Source organism: Myotis brandtii, unplaced genomic scaffold, assembly GCF_000412655.1.
Source record: "Myotis brandtii unplaced genomic scaffold, ASM41265v1 scaffold601, whole genome shotgun sequence".
Classification (NCBI taxonomy): domain Eukaryota; kingdom Metazoa; phylum Chordata; class Mammalia; order Chiroptera; family Vespertilionidae; genus Myotis; species Myotis brandtii.
The window spans coordinates 968,347-984,367 of NW_005370276.1; the positions used below are offsets into that span (position 1 = coordinate 968,347).

The window sequence follows — 16,021 nt, forward strand, 5'->3', positions numbered from 1 at the left end:
AGGAGGGCGCCGCGCGGCGGGTGAGTGTGACTGAGGGGCCTTACCGGGTGCGGGGCTGCTTACCCAAAAGCCTCTGCGGTGGGCTTGGGTCCTTTCCCCCCCCGCGGCCGGGCCCGTCCCCCGCACCTTTCTGCACCCCTTACCCACAGTCCTCTGGGCACTTAGGCTCTCTTCCCTCAGCCCTCCCGCGGTTCCTTACCCACAGGCCCTTGCGGTGTGTTGCCTTTTTTCTTCTCGGTCTTCGCGGTGTCCTGGACCCTTACCCATAATTCCTTTCGCCTCTGGGGGCTTAGAGGCATTACCCACAAGCCCCGGCGAGAGGGTTTAGCTGAGGACGACCCTCCCCTTATCGGAGACTTGCCGCGACCCTGGTCCTGTTCTCTGAGGTGTGGGACCACCCGCCGCCACCGCTCTGCATCCCTCCTCGGTTTCCTTGACTTCCTCCGGGAAACCTCTCAGCTCCTTGCTCGGGACTCCGAGACTTACTGCTTAGACACCCCTTTTTCAGTTTTTGTTTCCCTTACGGGCTTGCTCCACCCTCACGCGGCCCTCTTCCGAGGACTTGCTTTCTCATCTATATTTATTCCTTTTTCTCTGCCACATAGGACCACCCTGTGCCCTTACAGAAGCGGTTTTAATGCCGAGACCTTGCCCCTCCTTCCCTCCGTTCTTGGGGGGCTGAAGGGATTGTGGGGGCTTCGTCTCCCTGGGCCCAACCTAACCTAAGGCTGGTTCGCTTTCGCTCGCAGACTTGGCAAGATGACTCAGTTCCTGCCGCCCAACCTTTTGGCCCTCTTTGCTCCCCGGGACCCCATCCCCTACCTGCCACCCCTGGAGAAACTGCCCCATGAAAAACACCACAATCAACCTTACTGTGGCATCGCACCCTACATCCGGGAATTTGAGGTGAGTTCACTGAGCAGGCTGGGGCGCGGGGTCCTGGATTTGGGAGCCCAGTGTCTGGCCACTTTCTAGCTGTGTGGGTTTATTCTTTCCGATGCTCAATTTTTTATTGATTTCAGAGAGGAAGGGAGAGAGAGAGAGAAACGTCGATGATGAGAGAGAATCATTGATCGGCTGTCTCCTGCACGCCCCCCACTGGGGATGGAGCCCACCACCTGGGCTTGTGCCCTGACCGGGAACTGAATTATGCCCTCCTGGTTCAAAGGTCAGTGTTCAACCACTGAGCCACCCTGGCTGGGCCCATTTCCTTGTCTCGATGGGGTTGGTAATACATCCCTTGTAGGGTTTTGTGAAAATTCAGTAACTGGCTTCGGAGTCGGGCGGTCCTTGGCACCCACACACCGTTTGTCAGCTGTGTGACGTTGGGCACGTGATGTACCCCCTTAGTGTGTGTTCTTCATTTCTAGCAAAGGGTTATTATTTTCCTCAGGATATTGATGGGCAATTAACTGCAAAATGTGTGTTACGAGGCTTGGCAGTCAGCAAGTATCGGTGTTTGTTATTTACCATTTTCGACAGTAAGAGGTCCATGAGGGGTTAGGGCCATGTGGTAGAATGCTTGAGACTCTCCGCTCTGCACCTTCAGGATAAACACCGGTGTTTTTTATTTACCATTTTCGACAGTAAGGGGTCCATGAAGGGTTAGCGCCATGTGGTAGAGTGCTTGAGACCATGGACTTGAGACTCTCCGCTCTGCACCTTCAGGATAAACACGAATACACAGCCTAGATGCCTGGGTCTCTCTCTTTTGTAAAATTGGGGTCACAGCATCCACTCATAAGGTGCATCAGAGCACAACCGAGCAACGGTGGCACGAAGCCAGAAGTTGGAAGAGGAAAGTTCTGGCGAGGGGGAAAGGGCAGCTGGAGGTGGAGAAAGTTGCAGAGCTTGTTAGTAGAGAGATAACAGAAGGTTGGTTCTGTCGTAGGATTTGCCACCCTCAGTGAACCGGCACATGGGGAATGTTATTAGCCAGTTAAACCCATTTAATGGCTACAGTCCAGTGGCAGCTTTTGATGATGCGGTCACGCGCCAGTTACTGTTTAATGAGGGGTTGGTGAGACCTGCCCTGGCCCCCAGAGGGTGTGCAGTTGTCTGCTGCAGAGCACTGCACTGTCGGGTTCGTTTGCTTCAGGCCTGGTCCCAATTCCCGTCTGTGACAAAGGACACATCCCTTGCAGATGGATGCTTTTGATAAATACAGAAGCATTATTTTCTAGCATTTTCAAAGAAGGAATAACAGCCCTGGCTGGTTAGCTCAGTTGGAGCATCTTCCTTATGTGCCAGGGTTTTGGGTTCCATCCCTGGTCAGGGCACATACAGAAAGCAACCAATGGATGTGGAATGGGTGGAACAGCAAGTCCATGTCTTCCCTCTCCCCCAAAATAAGTAAATAAAAAAAAAGGCTACAAAAAGAAGATGAGAATTTTTAATTATTCTATAGGTACAAAAACTCCCCTGTCAGATTGCTGTAGACCTTCTGAATACTACTTCTGATTTCTGTGCTCCTCTTGTCACAGACCAGTTTGCTGATAGCAGTGGTGCCACGCCCCTGCCTCCATTGGCCTGCGAACTGTCCTTGTTTGCTTGCTTGTATGTGTATGGCCGAGATGCTTATTTCTTTGCCATTTCCCTTAGTCCCTCCCACCCTGTCACCTCTCTTCTTGTTCCCAGGACCCTCGAGATGCCCCTCCCCCGACACGAGCAGAAACTCGGGAGGAGCGCATGGAGAGGAAGGTATGTAATTTTTGCCTCCTGGCCCTGTGTCTTTTTTGTCCCTTTCTCCAGATAGTCCTTGACATTAGGGCACTTTTGTCTGCATTTAATTGTCCACCTTTCTCCTGGCAGAGACGAGAAAAGATTGAGCGGCGACAGCAAGAAGTGGAGACAGAGCTAAAAATGTGTAAGTCTTTCCCTTCTCCCACATCTCTTCTTCAAACCCTCGTGTGTTTCTCTCTCCCAGGTCAACCCCAGGAGCCTGTTTTGGGAAAGGGGGGTTGTTAGTTCACTTCTTAGCCCCCACTGTCTGTCAGGCGCTATGTTTACTTTGGTCACTTAAGCGGGAGAGTGGAGTAAGGGCTGGCAGGAAGGGAGAGCCCGGGTACCTCGGGCTGCGCACTGGAGGGGTTGCCACAGTCCAGCTGGGTCTCACAGGCTAAGGCAGTGAGGTCTTGGCTAGTGACATAGTCCTGGCTCCACCTGAGCTCCCTAACCCTTGGGCTGGGTTGTTCCATCCCTTCCAGGTGCTGGAATTGGGAGCGTTGGGAGATAGTAGCCGCTTACCAGATTTCACAACTTCAGATGGCCCTTTGTTACAGGAGTCCCTCCTGCTATTGAGGCTTCAGTGAATCACTTCACTCCAGCTTCTTCCCTGGAGGGTCCTCGGGGTGCTTATCACATGTCTGACCTCTAGAGACCTAGGCGTCCACCTGACTCTGAGCCCTGACTTTCACTGCAGCTGCCTTCTCTCTGAGCCTCAAAGGCATCTCAGACTCAGGGTCCAGACCACAGTCAGGATTTCCCTTTCTCACCAACCTGGTCGTCTTTGGGTGTTTTCTTCCCTGGGACATGGCCATCCAGTTTTGCAAGACATCAGTTGTTGCTGTCCAGTTTTCTGTTTATTTTAAAAATATACTTTTATTGATTTCAGAGAGGAAGGGAGAGGGAAAGAGAGATAGAAACATCAATGATGAGAGAGAATCATCGATCGGCCGCCTCCTGCACGCCTCACACTGGGGATCGAGCCTGCAACCCAGGCATGTGCCCTGACCAGAATTGAACCCAGGACTCTTTAGTCTGCAGGCCTATGCTCTGAGCCATCCACTGAGCCAAATCAGATAGGGCTGGTTATAGTTTTTTAAAAAGTCCTTATTAGAAACTAAAGTGGTGCCCTAGCCAGTTTGGCTCAGTGGATAGAGCATCGACCTGTGGACTCAAGGGTCCTGGGTTCCATTTTGGTCGGGGGCACATGCCCGGGTTGTGGGCTCAGTTCCCAGTAGGGGGCCTGCAGGAGGCAGCCAATCAATGATTCCCTCTCATCATTGACGTTTCTATCTCTCTCTTCCTCTCCCTCTCTGAAATCAATAAAAATATATTTAAAAGAAAAGAAAGAAAAAAAGAAACTAAAGTGGTATATCTGTGGACTTGATCCCCAGTGGGGGATGTGCAGGAGGCAGCCAATTGATGTTTCGCTCTCCTTTTCCCTCTCTCTAAAAAAATCAATAAAAAAAGAAATTTCCTAAAGTCATCTGGAACTTAGTTTGTGTTCCCCTCTCACAGGAAACAGATCTTTAACTTTTCTGGCTTCTTGTAACACCCAAACTGCCTTCCTGAGAAGCTAGTGCGTGGGGTTCAGCACGGGGGCCTGCTGGTTAGAACACCTGGGCTGTGAAGTCAGACTAGGATGGAGAGTCAGGCTTAGTCTCTGCTGCTCCTGCACTTCGCCTCTGACATGCCTCAGGGCTCAGTTCTGTTTCTATTTGCAAATGATAAATAATTCTCAGCTGTCTCGCACAGTGTCCCATGTTATGCGTTTAATATTAATATTCCTCTTCTCATCTTCTCCCAGAACATGGCCAGTCCTGTTAGTAGCACTGTGTGGTAGAAGAACCGCCTCCGCTGTGCAGTGGGCAGGGTGATGTTGGGGCCTTGGCAGGAGTCCGTGGGCATTGTGTGCGCTGGGGCCACCACACCTGGTGAAAAGGACTTCTTCCCAGGCTTGACCCATCAGAACCACCTGTGCCATTGAGTTTGTAATAGATTCTGGCTCTTGTCTGTGGAGGTAGTTGTTCCTCAGTGGCCTTGCGGTAGTAAGGCTGGAAGAAGGCATCTGATTAACCTCTTGTGAGCTCCGATAGCAGCCCTGGGTTCTTCCCTGGGGCTTGCATGTTCCTAAACTCCACTCCCAGCCGAGGAGAGAGAGGGCTGCTTGATCCCAGGTTTCCCTTCCGGCTGCAGTTTCGGGCTGTGCCAGTGGAGGGCGGTGTGGCCCTGCTGGTGAGTGAAAGCTCAGCTCCTCCAGGGCGCTCTCACGCTGCCTCCTCAGAGAGATGCCCAGTCAGTGTAGTTACAGGTGAGAGACGGGGCCTTAGGATTGGTAGGTCTGAGTTGGCAGGCTGGCCCCCATCATGTCAGCTTGAAGTCCCCCTTTTCCCCTCCCCACATCAGCTTAAATCAGCCACTTGGATAAAGGCTGCTGCGCTTCAGGGAAGCCAGGACTCGGGGGACATGCCAAGGTCACCAACAGTTTTCTGTAATGGCCTCTCTGCCCGCCTGTCTGTATCTGTCTTGCTAAGTGAGGGACTGTTGGTATCTTCTATTACAAATTATTTTCTTGTACAGGGGACCCTCACAATGATCCCAATGCTCAGGGTGATGCCTTCAAGACACTCTTTGTGGCGAGAGTGGTGAGTCCCAAGTCCTGGAGCCCCAGGGGAGTCTCGAATCCGGGGCTGCTGGGAGCTGGGGTGTGGGACAGAGGCAAAAGGCTGGGTCCCAGGAATGTTCTAAGAGTCTAAGGGGTCAGCTTGGAGAAAGCTCGCTTCTCCCACTTAACCCTGTATCTCTCCTTGTAGAACTATGACACAACAGAATCCAAGCTCCGGAGAGAGTTTGAAGTATATGGACCCATCAAAAGAGTGAGTGGAATGGGGCCGGGTATTCAAATTGGGGAATGTGGAGGGAGGGAGAAGGCTGGCTCCCAATCCTGAGGGCACGGCGCCTCGTTCCACACAACTGACTTTGGCAGCAGAAGCACATTTAAGAAATGATGCCTCCTTGTTGATTTAGCGCAGGGGGCGTAAACTACAACCTTCCTGTTTGTAAGTGATGTTGGTCCGTGTCCAGGCAGGCCCGTTTGTTTACTGTCGTCGGTGGCTGCTGTTGCTGTAGGCAGAGTTGGGTCATTGCAACAGAGACTGTATGGCTCCCAGGGCCAGAAATACCTGCTGCCTGGCCCTTTATAGGAAACGCGTGCGACTCCTGTTTCAGAGCAAGGCTTTCTGTTTCACTGAAATTCCCTCATTTAATTTCAGCGTCACTTAAATACTCTGGGCAGCAGTGAGGGTTTGAGGTCATCCTCACATAAACTGCTTAGCCCATTACCGTTAGAGCAGCGGTTCTCAACCTGTGGGTCGCGACCCCTTTGGGGGTCGCCTAAGACCATTGGAAAACACATATAATTACATACTGTTTTTGTGATTAATCGCTATGCTTTAATTATGTTCAATTTGTAACAATGAAATTGGGGGTCTCCACAACATGAGGAACTGTATTAAAGCAGCCGTGGGCAAACTACGGCCCGCGGGTCGGATCCGGCCCGTTTGAAATGAATAAAACTAAAAAAAAAAAGACCGTACCCTTTTATGTAATGATGTTTACTTTGAATTTATATTAGTTCACACAAACACTCCATCCATGCTTTTGTTCCGGCCCTCCGGTCCAGTTTAAGAACCCATTGTGGCCCTCGAGTCAAAGTTTGCCCACCGTGGTATTAAAGGGTCGCGGCATTAGGAAGGTTGAGAATCACTGCTTTAGAGTGTCAGACACTCTGGGGACTTGAAAGACAGATATGGTCTGAGGCATCCGTCTTGGGCATCACCCACCCCAGGGCCTGACACACAGGCTGTGATTGATGGGATGAGATTTCCCTGTGCCGGAGATAACCTCTGCCCCCGCCCCCTGCCCTCCAGATACACATGGTCTACAGCAAGCGGTCAGGAAAGCCCCGAGGCTATGCCTTCATCGAGTACGAACATGAACGAGATATGCACTGTGAGTACCTCCCACCTGAGCCCGGCCCTCTGACCCTCTCTGCTGCCCCAGTCCCTTCCCGTTGTCTGTTCCCACCTCCCATCCTGCCAAACCTGACATTAGCAATGTCCTTTCTCCTCCTCCCTCTGTTTCTAATATATCTTTTTTTTATACATGTATGTGTTTTTAAAAAAAAAACAAACACAAAAAAAATCCCCCACAATGTGTGTATGTGTGTGTGGTGTGTGTGTGTGTGAACCTGGGGAGGTAAGTGTCACGTTGAACCTCGGGCAAGGAGGGAACTGGGTGGGGGTTGGAGCCAGCTGAAGGTGAGTGGGGGGGTCGGATTTTCGGGGAGCCTCTCCCCATTCCCCCCGCCGGAGTTGGGGGCAGCCAGGTTGGAATGAGGACTGGCCTTTGAACCAGCCTTCTCTTCCCTCCAGCAGAGCTGGGGCTAGGCTCCCCGACCCTCCGCCTCCCCACCCTTGGCCCCCCACCCTGTTTCTCAGCGGGCAGCAGGCTGGTAGGCATGTTCAGCGCCTGCCCCCACAACTCCAAAGCCCCCTATGAGACTACAGCAGCGTCCACCTGGGCAGGGATGGGTGGGTGGGGGCGGGCATGGCTGCGGCGTGTCCAGGGGCCGCCATATTAATTGACTGTTCTTATTGTCACTGCAGCCACCACGCAGCTGGCTTGCAGCTGATGCTTACGCTCCCCTTACAACACCTCAGTGTATGGTTGGTATAAGGGTTTGTATCATGGGTAAGATCACTCAGCACCGCACACAGCCCAGCTTAGCCAGGCAGCTCAGGAGCAGCGAGGCGCCCCTTCTCCCATCCCCAGTCACCCCCTCAGGCTCCCCGCACCCAGAACCTTTTCCTTGTTTGGGTGCCCTTTTGTCCCTCCTGGCCCCTGATCCATATGCTCTTGCTGATCCCAGGAGAGGAAGGATGAACCCTGATAGGAAAGGCAGCTGGCCTCCGGTTGGGTTCCATCCAACCACTGACTGACCTGGCTTATGATGTCAGCGGCAAGGTGGCGAGAATACTGACGAGGGGGTGCCTTAGGGACAGGGCTCCATGTGGAACCCTTCAACCCTTCGCTCCCTGCCCCTGTGCCTTCCGCGGGGCTGTCACTGTGGTGGCCCTGGAGGATCTTTGGTTGCTAGATTTGGGGTGCTCTGCCCCATTCCTGTCTGCCTCATCATGGTTGAGGCCTCTCGAGGGGCTGTGGTGCCCAGTTGTTCTCCAGAGTGCATGGAATTAGGGATTGGGGTGTGGGAGGGATCAAGTGACAGGCTGCAAACAGCTGATGGTGTTGTAGATTTTACTGCAGACCCTTCCACTATCTAGAGACCTAAGAGAGGGAGAGAGAGAAGCCTAGAAGTACACACGTCACATGTTTTCTTTGCTGTTATTCTGGGGTTGGGCCTCTTCTGGGGTTTGGGACACTGAACTAGAGCAGGGTTCCTTTGCTTGACTGTTCCTGGTCCTTAAAATTCCTTCCCTGACTACCCTCCTCTGCCCAGGGGTCAAGTGGCCCCTCCTCAGGTCACGGGCAGCACTCCATCTCCTGGACCCCGAGGCTGCCCCCTTGTGTGCCAGCCTTTGGGCTGAAGCAGGTGGTGGGAGGGAGTGTTGGGTTCGAGATGGAAAAATCGTTCCATGTGCTGAGGGGGAGGGGCGTGTGCCTCGGCTAGCATGGACTTCACGGGGAAAAGGTGAGGGTGGACAGGTTTGCCAAGGCCTCCCCAGCCTTCTTTGTAAATTTAAGCAAGATAGGCCCCGGGCTTCCCAGCTCCCAGACTTGATGTAAATTCTTGTCTCCCCCTCTTTCAAGGCCTCCCTAAGGTTTTTTGGGGTCCACCACTTCCGCTGCCTGTCGCCAGGTGGTGCAGGAGATGTGGTTCTCCCTCTCCGTGGTTCCCCAAAACCCCCCATTTTCCTGCCCTGTAGCTTTAGCTGACCCTGTGGTGGTGGGGGTGGGGTCGGTGCGCTTGCTCAGGTAAGCTTGGGGGCTCCAGGTAAGCGGTCCCGTGTCCCCCCCCGGGAAGCCCGCCTCCTCGCCAGGCCCCCAGGAGTTGCCGGGCCCCCCCCATCCCGCTCGGTTTGGACACCCGCAAGGCCGGCATCGGTAAATGGCACCTTTTTCTCTTCCTCTGGTTGTTATTTGGGGGGGAGCGGGCTGGGGCGGGGCAGGGTATTGTGGTTGGTTGAGGACGACCCCGTAGGCCAGGGCTGGGGGTGGGACAGGGACTTTTTTGGCCTTCCCTACAGCCCCTGTGTAAGACAGGCCAGGGGACCAGGCCTGCCCTTTGCTGTGCCTGCCCGGGAGCAGGATCATGCCTCCCCGCATCTCTCCCTCTACTCCCCATCCTCCCTGAGAGGCTCAGGCTGGGTTGGCTGCCCAGCGTGTGTTGCTCGGGGGGTGTGGAGGGAGAGATGGGGTGGAGCCTGGGGTTGGGTGGCAGAGTCAGTCGTCTCAGGTAAGGCAGGAATGTTCAGTAGCACCGCACGTCTCCCATGCCTCCCTCCACTTTCCCTCTCCCCTGCCTGCTGTACGGGGCCCCTCCAGGCCCCCTCCAGGCCCCCAGGGAGCACCATAACCTGCGCTTCTGCTCCCTGCCATCTAAGGATTTCTCCCATCCCTCTGGTTCATTTTCTGTTCTGATGTCTGTTCCCTCCACACTCACCACCCCTCCACACAAAAATAAAAAAATAAAATAAAAACAGAAAAAATCGGTGTGAACTGGGGTGCAGAGCGGCCGGCTGGGCCTCCTCCCCCAGCATGATGTGCTAGGGTGCATGCCTGGGGTTGTGGAGGAGCCTCCACCACAGCAGAGTCCAGCCTTAAGTTAACCTTCGGTTTCTTTGCAGCGACTTTGGCCACCTTGGCAAGAGGGGGCTGCTCTGTCATTTGGGAGTAGAAAGGGCGTGGAAGCCTGGGGCATGGCGGTGGAGGGTGGTCTTGCCCCCCCAATGGTGATTGGGGGGTGATAAGGAAGCAGATGCTGAGATGGAGCAGGCCCCTCCCCGATTTGGGAGAGGGTTGGTCTGGCTGTCAGTTGCCTGGCTGGCTGGTGGGCGTGTGTGTGAGTGTGAGTGCCTTGATGGGGACGAATGGGGATGGGGATGCTGCCGAGCTGGGCCCTGTCCTGACTAGAGAACCCTCTGGGGACTCCTCCCCTCCCCCCTCCCCACATCTGTTGCAGCCGCTTACAAGCACGCAGACGGCAAGAAGATTGATGGCAGGCGGGTCCTTGTGGATGTGGAGAGGGGCCGAACCGTGAAGGGCTGGAGGCCCCGGAGGCTAGGTGAGCACATTCTGCCCACGCGGGGCTCTGGAGGTTGTGTGCTTGGCAGCTTCATTCTCACCTTTTTCTTCTGTACCCTCTTCTGCTCCCTGTCCTCTCCTTGTTCCCCTGAGGCTGCTCACATCCTCCCTCCCTCCCTCCTGCTCATCCTCTTATCACCATCGTATTGCTGGTGCGTCTTCTCATGCTGAGTTACTGAGTAGGAACAGGATGAGTACTGGCCTGGAGAGGCGAGTCTGGGGCCAAATGCCAGTTTGTACTTACTAGCTGGTGGCTTTCCCCTCTTCCTGTCTCAATTTTCTCATCCTGGGAAATGGTAATAATCTCAGAGTTCACTGAGCTCAGCATCAGGTGCCCAGCTTGACAAGCGGCATATGGTGGGCCTTGTAAATGTCATCGTCTCATCCGCTTACTCTCTGCTCTTGCTCATTCATTCATTGATTCGGCACATGCTTATTTGATCACCAGCTGTGTACCAGGCTTCTCTAGTCAAGAGCAAGACATGCATAGACAGCTTCTGCCCTCACTGCTTCCTATATTCGGTCCCCCTCACTGTCTGTTTCTAATTGTCATTCACACTCTCAGTCAAGGTCAGTTTGTTTGCAAGTATCAGAAGTATATTTGAAGGGGCCTGTCAGTATAGAATCCTGAGTATCTTGAAGCTCAGAGACACGTGATGCCAGTGGCCCTCAGGAGGACTTGGTAGTCACACCTTAAAGCTGAAAAGAACTACCTCTGGCATCGGTGCAGCTTGCTTCTGCCTTGTCCGCTGTCCATGCAGACTGGTCTTTTCTGTGTCTCCCCACACTGGCCCAGTGGTATTCCACAGCTCCCTGCTCTACACCCAGTCCTGAATGAATCTCTGCACTTTGGAGTAGGTGGGTCTGATTGGCTCAGCATTGGGCCTGGCCCTGGGGATGAGGGTCTGCCATCCAAACATGTCTGTTGAGGGTGTTGACTCCTGCGAGGGTGAGTGACAGCTCTCAGAGGAGATGGCCTTTCCTGGGTAGACACCCCTAGTGGGTCCAGTACCCTCTGCTCTTATTCCTGCCTCCCAGCCTGCTGTTCTCACTCCTGACTTGCCTGTGCTGGGTAGACCACTCATCTGCTGAGTCTCTGAACTTGATAGACTAGACCAGTGATGGGGAACCTTTTGAGCTGTGTGTCAGCATTTTGAAAAATCCTAACTTAACTCTGGTGCCGTGTCACTTATAGAAATTTTTTGATATTTGCAACCATAGTAAAACAAAGACTTATATTTTTGATATTTATTTTATATATTTAAATGCCATTTAACAAAGAAAAATCAACCAAAAAAATGAGTTTGCGTGTCACCTCTGACACGCGTGTCATAGGTTCGCCATCACTGGACTAGACAGCTTCTTACTTGCTCTCTGGTTTCTCTGGGTGCAGTGGGTTCTTCAGAGTCTGCTACTTTCTGTTGTGGTGGAATCCCAGAACCTTTTCGTTTGGTTGGCATTCAGACTTTCTGATGGTGAGACCTGGTATATCCTGAGCCAGTATATGTATGTAAAAATGCGTACAACCTGCTCAGCCAGCGAGGCTCAGTGATTGAGTGTTGACCTATGAACCAGGTCATGGTTAGATTCCTGGTCAGAGCACGTGCCCGGGTTGCAGGCTTGATCCCCAGTGTGGAGTGTGCAGGAGGCAGCCAGTCAATGATTCTCTCTTATCATTGATGTTTTTATCTCTCTCTCCCTCTCTCTTCAATAAAAATACATATTTTAAAAAAATACATACAACCCAAATTTTATGAAAGTAATTATCTTTTCTATGGGCAGTGCATACTAGTGTTTTATACTGTATTCTGCTGTTTTATTATTTCTTAAGTACTGGTTGTAACCCATCAAATTGATGATGTGACCCACTGCTAGGTTGGGACCTGAAAATGGAAAACACTAGCCTATTCTGCCCCATACTTGTGATATACCAGGTGCCTGGTCCGTTGCCTGTCTCTCTTTGAATGCCTCTTTACTTTTTCACCCTCGCTACTAAGTCATTCCTCACGTGGAGTTCCAGGCAGTGAGGTACAGGAGAGTGCATGGAGTTAGCTGGGAGTCACGTCCCAGCTCCGCGCCTTCCTTGCCTTGTCAGCATGGGCAAGTGGCTTTATCTGAGTTTGTTTCCCCATCTGAAGAACAGGACTACCCGCTGCTCCTTGGTGTTGTTCAGTCGGTTGGTTGACTACTGCACATGCACCTTTATGTCCTGGATGCGGTGCCCCATGCTGGTTACAGCAAGCAAAGCCGGACATAGTCCTGGCTCTCCTGGTGCGTTACAGGCTGCCGGGAGAGGCACACTTGTCAGTCAACTCACATATGTACATATAAAATGTGAAACTGCATGTTTTTGGATTCTTTTTCTTTTTGCTCTTCTAATTGGGTGTGCCTCATACTGCAAATTGTTGATTTGATTCTTGGAATCCTCTCTTCTGTTGAATCTCTGTAAATTATTCTTTATTTCAGTTAGTGTATGCTTAATTTCTGACTGGTTCTTTTTCTTGTCTTTGACATTCTCATTAAGATTTTTGAAAATCTCATGAAGATCTTTGAGTAACTTTATAACCATGGTTTTGACCTCTATATCCAGTAGTTTGCTTGCTTCCATTTCTTTCACTTGTGATATGTTTCTTTGACTATGCATTTTGGGTGCTTTCCTGTGTTTGTTTCTGTGTATTAGGTAGAGCTGCTATGTCTCCTGGAATTGGTTAGAGTGGCTTTATAGAGTAGGCGTCCTGTAGGCCCAGTGGCTCAGCCTTCCCAGTCACCTGAGCTAGGCCCTATAGGTGCACCCCTGTGTGGGCTGTGTGCATAGTTTTGTTGTAGTTGAGCCTTGATTGCTGTTGGCATCACTGGGAGGAATTGACCTCCAGCCCAATTGGCTGTGAAGACCAGCTGCTACCACAGTGGAAGAGCAGCTGTGCAGGAGACACCCATATGGAGAAGGACTTGCTTCAGTGGGGCTTTGGTGCTCACTGAGTCTGCCCCTTGAGTCTGTCGCTTGTGGATGTGTAGAGTTGTAATCTCGTATGGTCTGAAGCTGTCCACTGGGTGCATTTGCTGTGGGGCCTCCTGGAAGGTGCAGTCAGCCACTGCCTGGGGCCACCTGGCAGGAGCTACAGAAAGGTCTGAAGATGGTTTCTATTAATATTGGGCTTGTGAAGTGCCCAGGTGAGGCCTTTTATTGATAGGTTTGGGGCATGCTAATACCAGCTGCTTGTTTGAGAGATTTTAGCAAAGTTTGAAGCTTGAGCTCAGACAGGCCATTCATATGGAAAAGCAGCTGCACCCCCAAACAGCTTTGGTGGGGCTGCAAATTGGATCGGCAGGGTCTCAGGGAATCATGAGGGCATTGGGAACAGTGTGAGCCAGGCTGATGGAAACTCCAATATGGCTGCCAGTCAGCTTTGCAATGGGGAGGTCCCAACACATGAACAATGACCCTTGGGATCACCCCCTGCTGTGATGCCAGATAATCCAGTTCCTCCCCATATGTCCCTGTGTCCCCCAAAGCTGCCTGGTGCTGGGTCTCAGAGGGATTGAGTCTGAATAAGTTCGTGCACTGGCCCTTTAAGAGGAACACCTGGGTTTCTAGCAGCCTCTGTGTCACTCAGCCACAATACCTACTGGTTTTTACAGTCCTCAGTTATGGGGACTCCTCCCAGCTCTGGAACCCTGGGCTGAGGGTCCAGTGTGGGGCTTGAACTCCTTGCTCCTCACAGGGGGCCTCTGCAGCTGAGATAGTCCTCTCGATTTAAAAAATGGCACATGTGGGTATCGGACCAGCTAGTTCTGTGCCTCTGCCCCTCCTACCAGTCTCAATGTACTTTCTTTATTTCTCTAGTTGTAGGGCTTTCGTTCAACCAGCTTTTAGGCGGTTCTAAATGATGGTTATTGTGTATTTTAGTTGTAATTTTGATGTGGTTGTGGGAGGTGGTGAGTACCGGCCTTTACCTATGCCACTCTCTTGGTTCTCCTTGCACTTGGTCACTTTAAGAGAATGCCTAGCAAAATGTCCTCACAGAACTTGGCCCCATAGACACCAACAGAGATGGTATCCTTCCCTGTGCTCTTCGATGCTTCTCGTTTCCCATCCTTCATCCATGCTCAGGCTGACCCTCTGTTCCTCTGCCCCACCTCCAGGAGGTGGCCTTGGTGGTACCAGAAGAGGTGGGGCGGACGTGAATATCCGGCATTCTGGCCGTGATGACACCTCCCGCTACGATGAGAGGTAAGATTGGGCAGGTGGTTTCCTGGGAAGGGGGGTGGTCACGTGGGGTGCCCTGACACACACATCTACCCATCTCATCCAGGCCGGGCCCCTCCCCGCTTCCCCACAGGGATCGGGACCGGGACCGCGAGCGGGAGCGCAGGGAGAGAAGCCGAGAGCGAGACAAGGAGCGAGAACGGCGGCGCTCCCGCTCTCGGGACCGGCGGCGGCGTTCACGGAGTCGCGACAAGGATGAGCGGAGGCGTTCCAGGGAGCGGAGCAAGGACAAGGACCGGGAACGGAAGAGGCGAAGCAGCCGAAGCCGTGAGCGGGCACGACGGGAGAGGGAGCGCAAGGAAGAGCTGCGTGGTGGTGGAGGTGGTGGTGACATGGCAGAGCCCTCTGAGGCTGGTGATGCACCTCCTGATGATGGGCCTCCTGGGGAGCTGGGTCCAGATGGCCCTGATGGTCCAGAGGAGAAGGGCCGGGATCGTGACCGGGAACGACGTCGGAGCCACCGGAGCGAGCGGGATCGGCGCCGGGACCGAGACAGAGACCGGGATCGCGAGCACAAGCGGGGAGAGCGGGGTAGTGAGCGGGGCAGGGATGAAGCCCGAGGAGGGGGTGGGGGTGGCCAGGACAACGGGCTGGAGGGTCTGGGCAATGACGGCCGAGACATGTACATGGAGTCCGAGGGAGGCGACGGGTATCTTGCTCCAGAGAACGGGTATTTGATGGAGGCTGCACCAGAGTGAAGAGGCCTCACCTGTTTGGACGTGTTCCTACCCACCCTGTTGCTGTCATCCTCTTCCCCCAACCTTGGCCACCATCTAAGTTTGCCATCCATGGGTAGAAGTCTTGTTGTTTGTTCCGGTTCCTTGGATTTAAAAATAAAATTAATTTCTTGTTCATGGGCACCTTGGTTTCTTCACTTCTCTTAATGTCTTCCCCAAAAGGTTGTCACTTGACATGTTAACCCTACTTTGGTTTGTGTTCCAGCACATGCCTAGAACTTGAACTTGATGACCTAAGGCTGGGGATACCCCAGCGTATAACTGGAGCTGTTTAAAATGGGGTGAGGAAGTCCTCTGTAAAAGTCTTTGATCCCTTAGTGTGTCTCCCTCTTTTTTTTTTTTTTTTAACCTCTTCCACACATAACCCTAGCTTGGGTGGGGGAAGCGGTGGGTCCTAAGCATTTGATTACTCAGTAGAAGCTGCTGCTTTGTGTGAGAGAGAAGCTATTATATATGAATTGGAGAGCAGGAAAAGGGTGAAGAAATGGAATGAGAGCAAGATACAAGGATGAGAAGATTAGGTGGAGCAGGAAGTCCACGCGGCCAGGATGGAAAATGGCCTTCAGTTCATGATGGGCATTTCACCGTTTGTCTTGCTACTAATGATAACAAATAAGAAACAAGCATTTCACAGCAGTTGAGATTTCAACACATTTCTGGATAAAAAATTATGATGGAGAGAACCCTTGTCTGGTGATCCCATGAGAGAGAAGCCAGTCACTCTTGCTGGACTCAGACTCAAGGCTGCAGCTGCAGTTCTGAGAGGGTAGGAGACAAGGCGGGACCTGAGTACAGCAGTGCTTGTTTCGGCACTTGATGTATGAAGCTTGGCATTTGCTGTCCAGGAGATACAAGCTGGGACCTACTTCGGTGTTTTGTAGGTTTTTCAGCCTAAAGACAAACGGCCTGTTAGCCCAGAGGCAGGCAGCCTATCAGCTACATCAGAGTGATTCTTTCTAACTGCTTTGGT

At 52.5% G+C, this 16,021-nt stretch overlaps 1 protein-coding gene and 1 long non-coding RNA gene across 4 annotated transcripts in view; one reads left to right on the forward strand and one right to left on the reverse strand.

The window, feature by feature from the left end:
- Positions 1 to 14,184, reverse strand: part of LOC106728379 — an 18,349-nt gene extending 4,165 nt beyond the window's left edge. The window contains exons 1-2 of the long non-coding RNA XR_001364682.1: positions 14,002 to 14,184; positions 11,129 to 11,135 (exon numbers count right to left, since the gene is read on the reverse strand). This is a non-coding gene — a long non-coding RNA (uncharacterized LOC106728379). The remainder of the gene's footprint in view (positions 1 to 11,128; positions 11,136 to 14,001) is intronic.
- SNRNP70 (small nuclear ribonucleoprotein 70kDa (U1)) lies at positions 7 to 15,174 on the forward strand. 3 transcript variants are annotated; one of them, XM_005879509.2, is made up of 10 exons: positions 7 to 20; positions 750 to 906; positions 2,638 to 2,700; positions 2,812 to 2,866; positions 5,305 to 5,369; positions 5,538 to 5,600; positions 6,654 to 6,735; positions 9,926 to 10,027; positions 14,191 to 14,278; positions 14,361 to 15,174. In XM_005879509.2, exons 2-10 carry the CDS (start codon positions 760 to 762, stop codon positions 15,010 to 15,012), a joined length of 1,317 nt encoding a protein of 438 aa, XP_005879571.1. In that variant the 5' UTR covers positions 7 to 20; positions 750 to 759; the 3' UTR covers positions 15,013 to 15,174. The 3 variants fall into 3 exon arrangements, with proteins under 3 accessions (XP_005879571.1, XP_005879570.1, XP_005879569.1); XM_005879508.2 differs by having other exon boundaries at positions 14,388 to 15,174; XM_005879507.2 differs by lacking the exon at positions 7 to 20 and adding an exon at positions 287 to 386.
- The last annotated feature ends 847 nt before the right edge of the window (positions 15,175 to 16,021 follow it).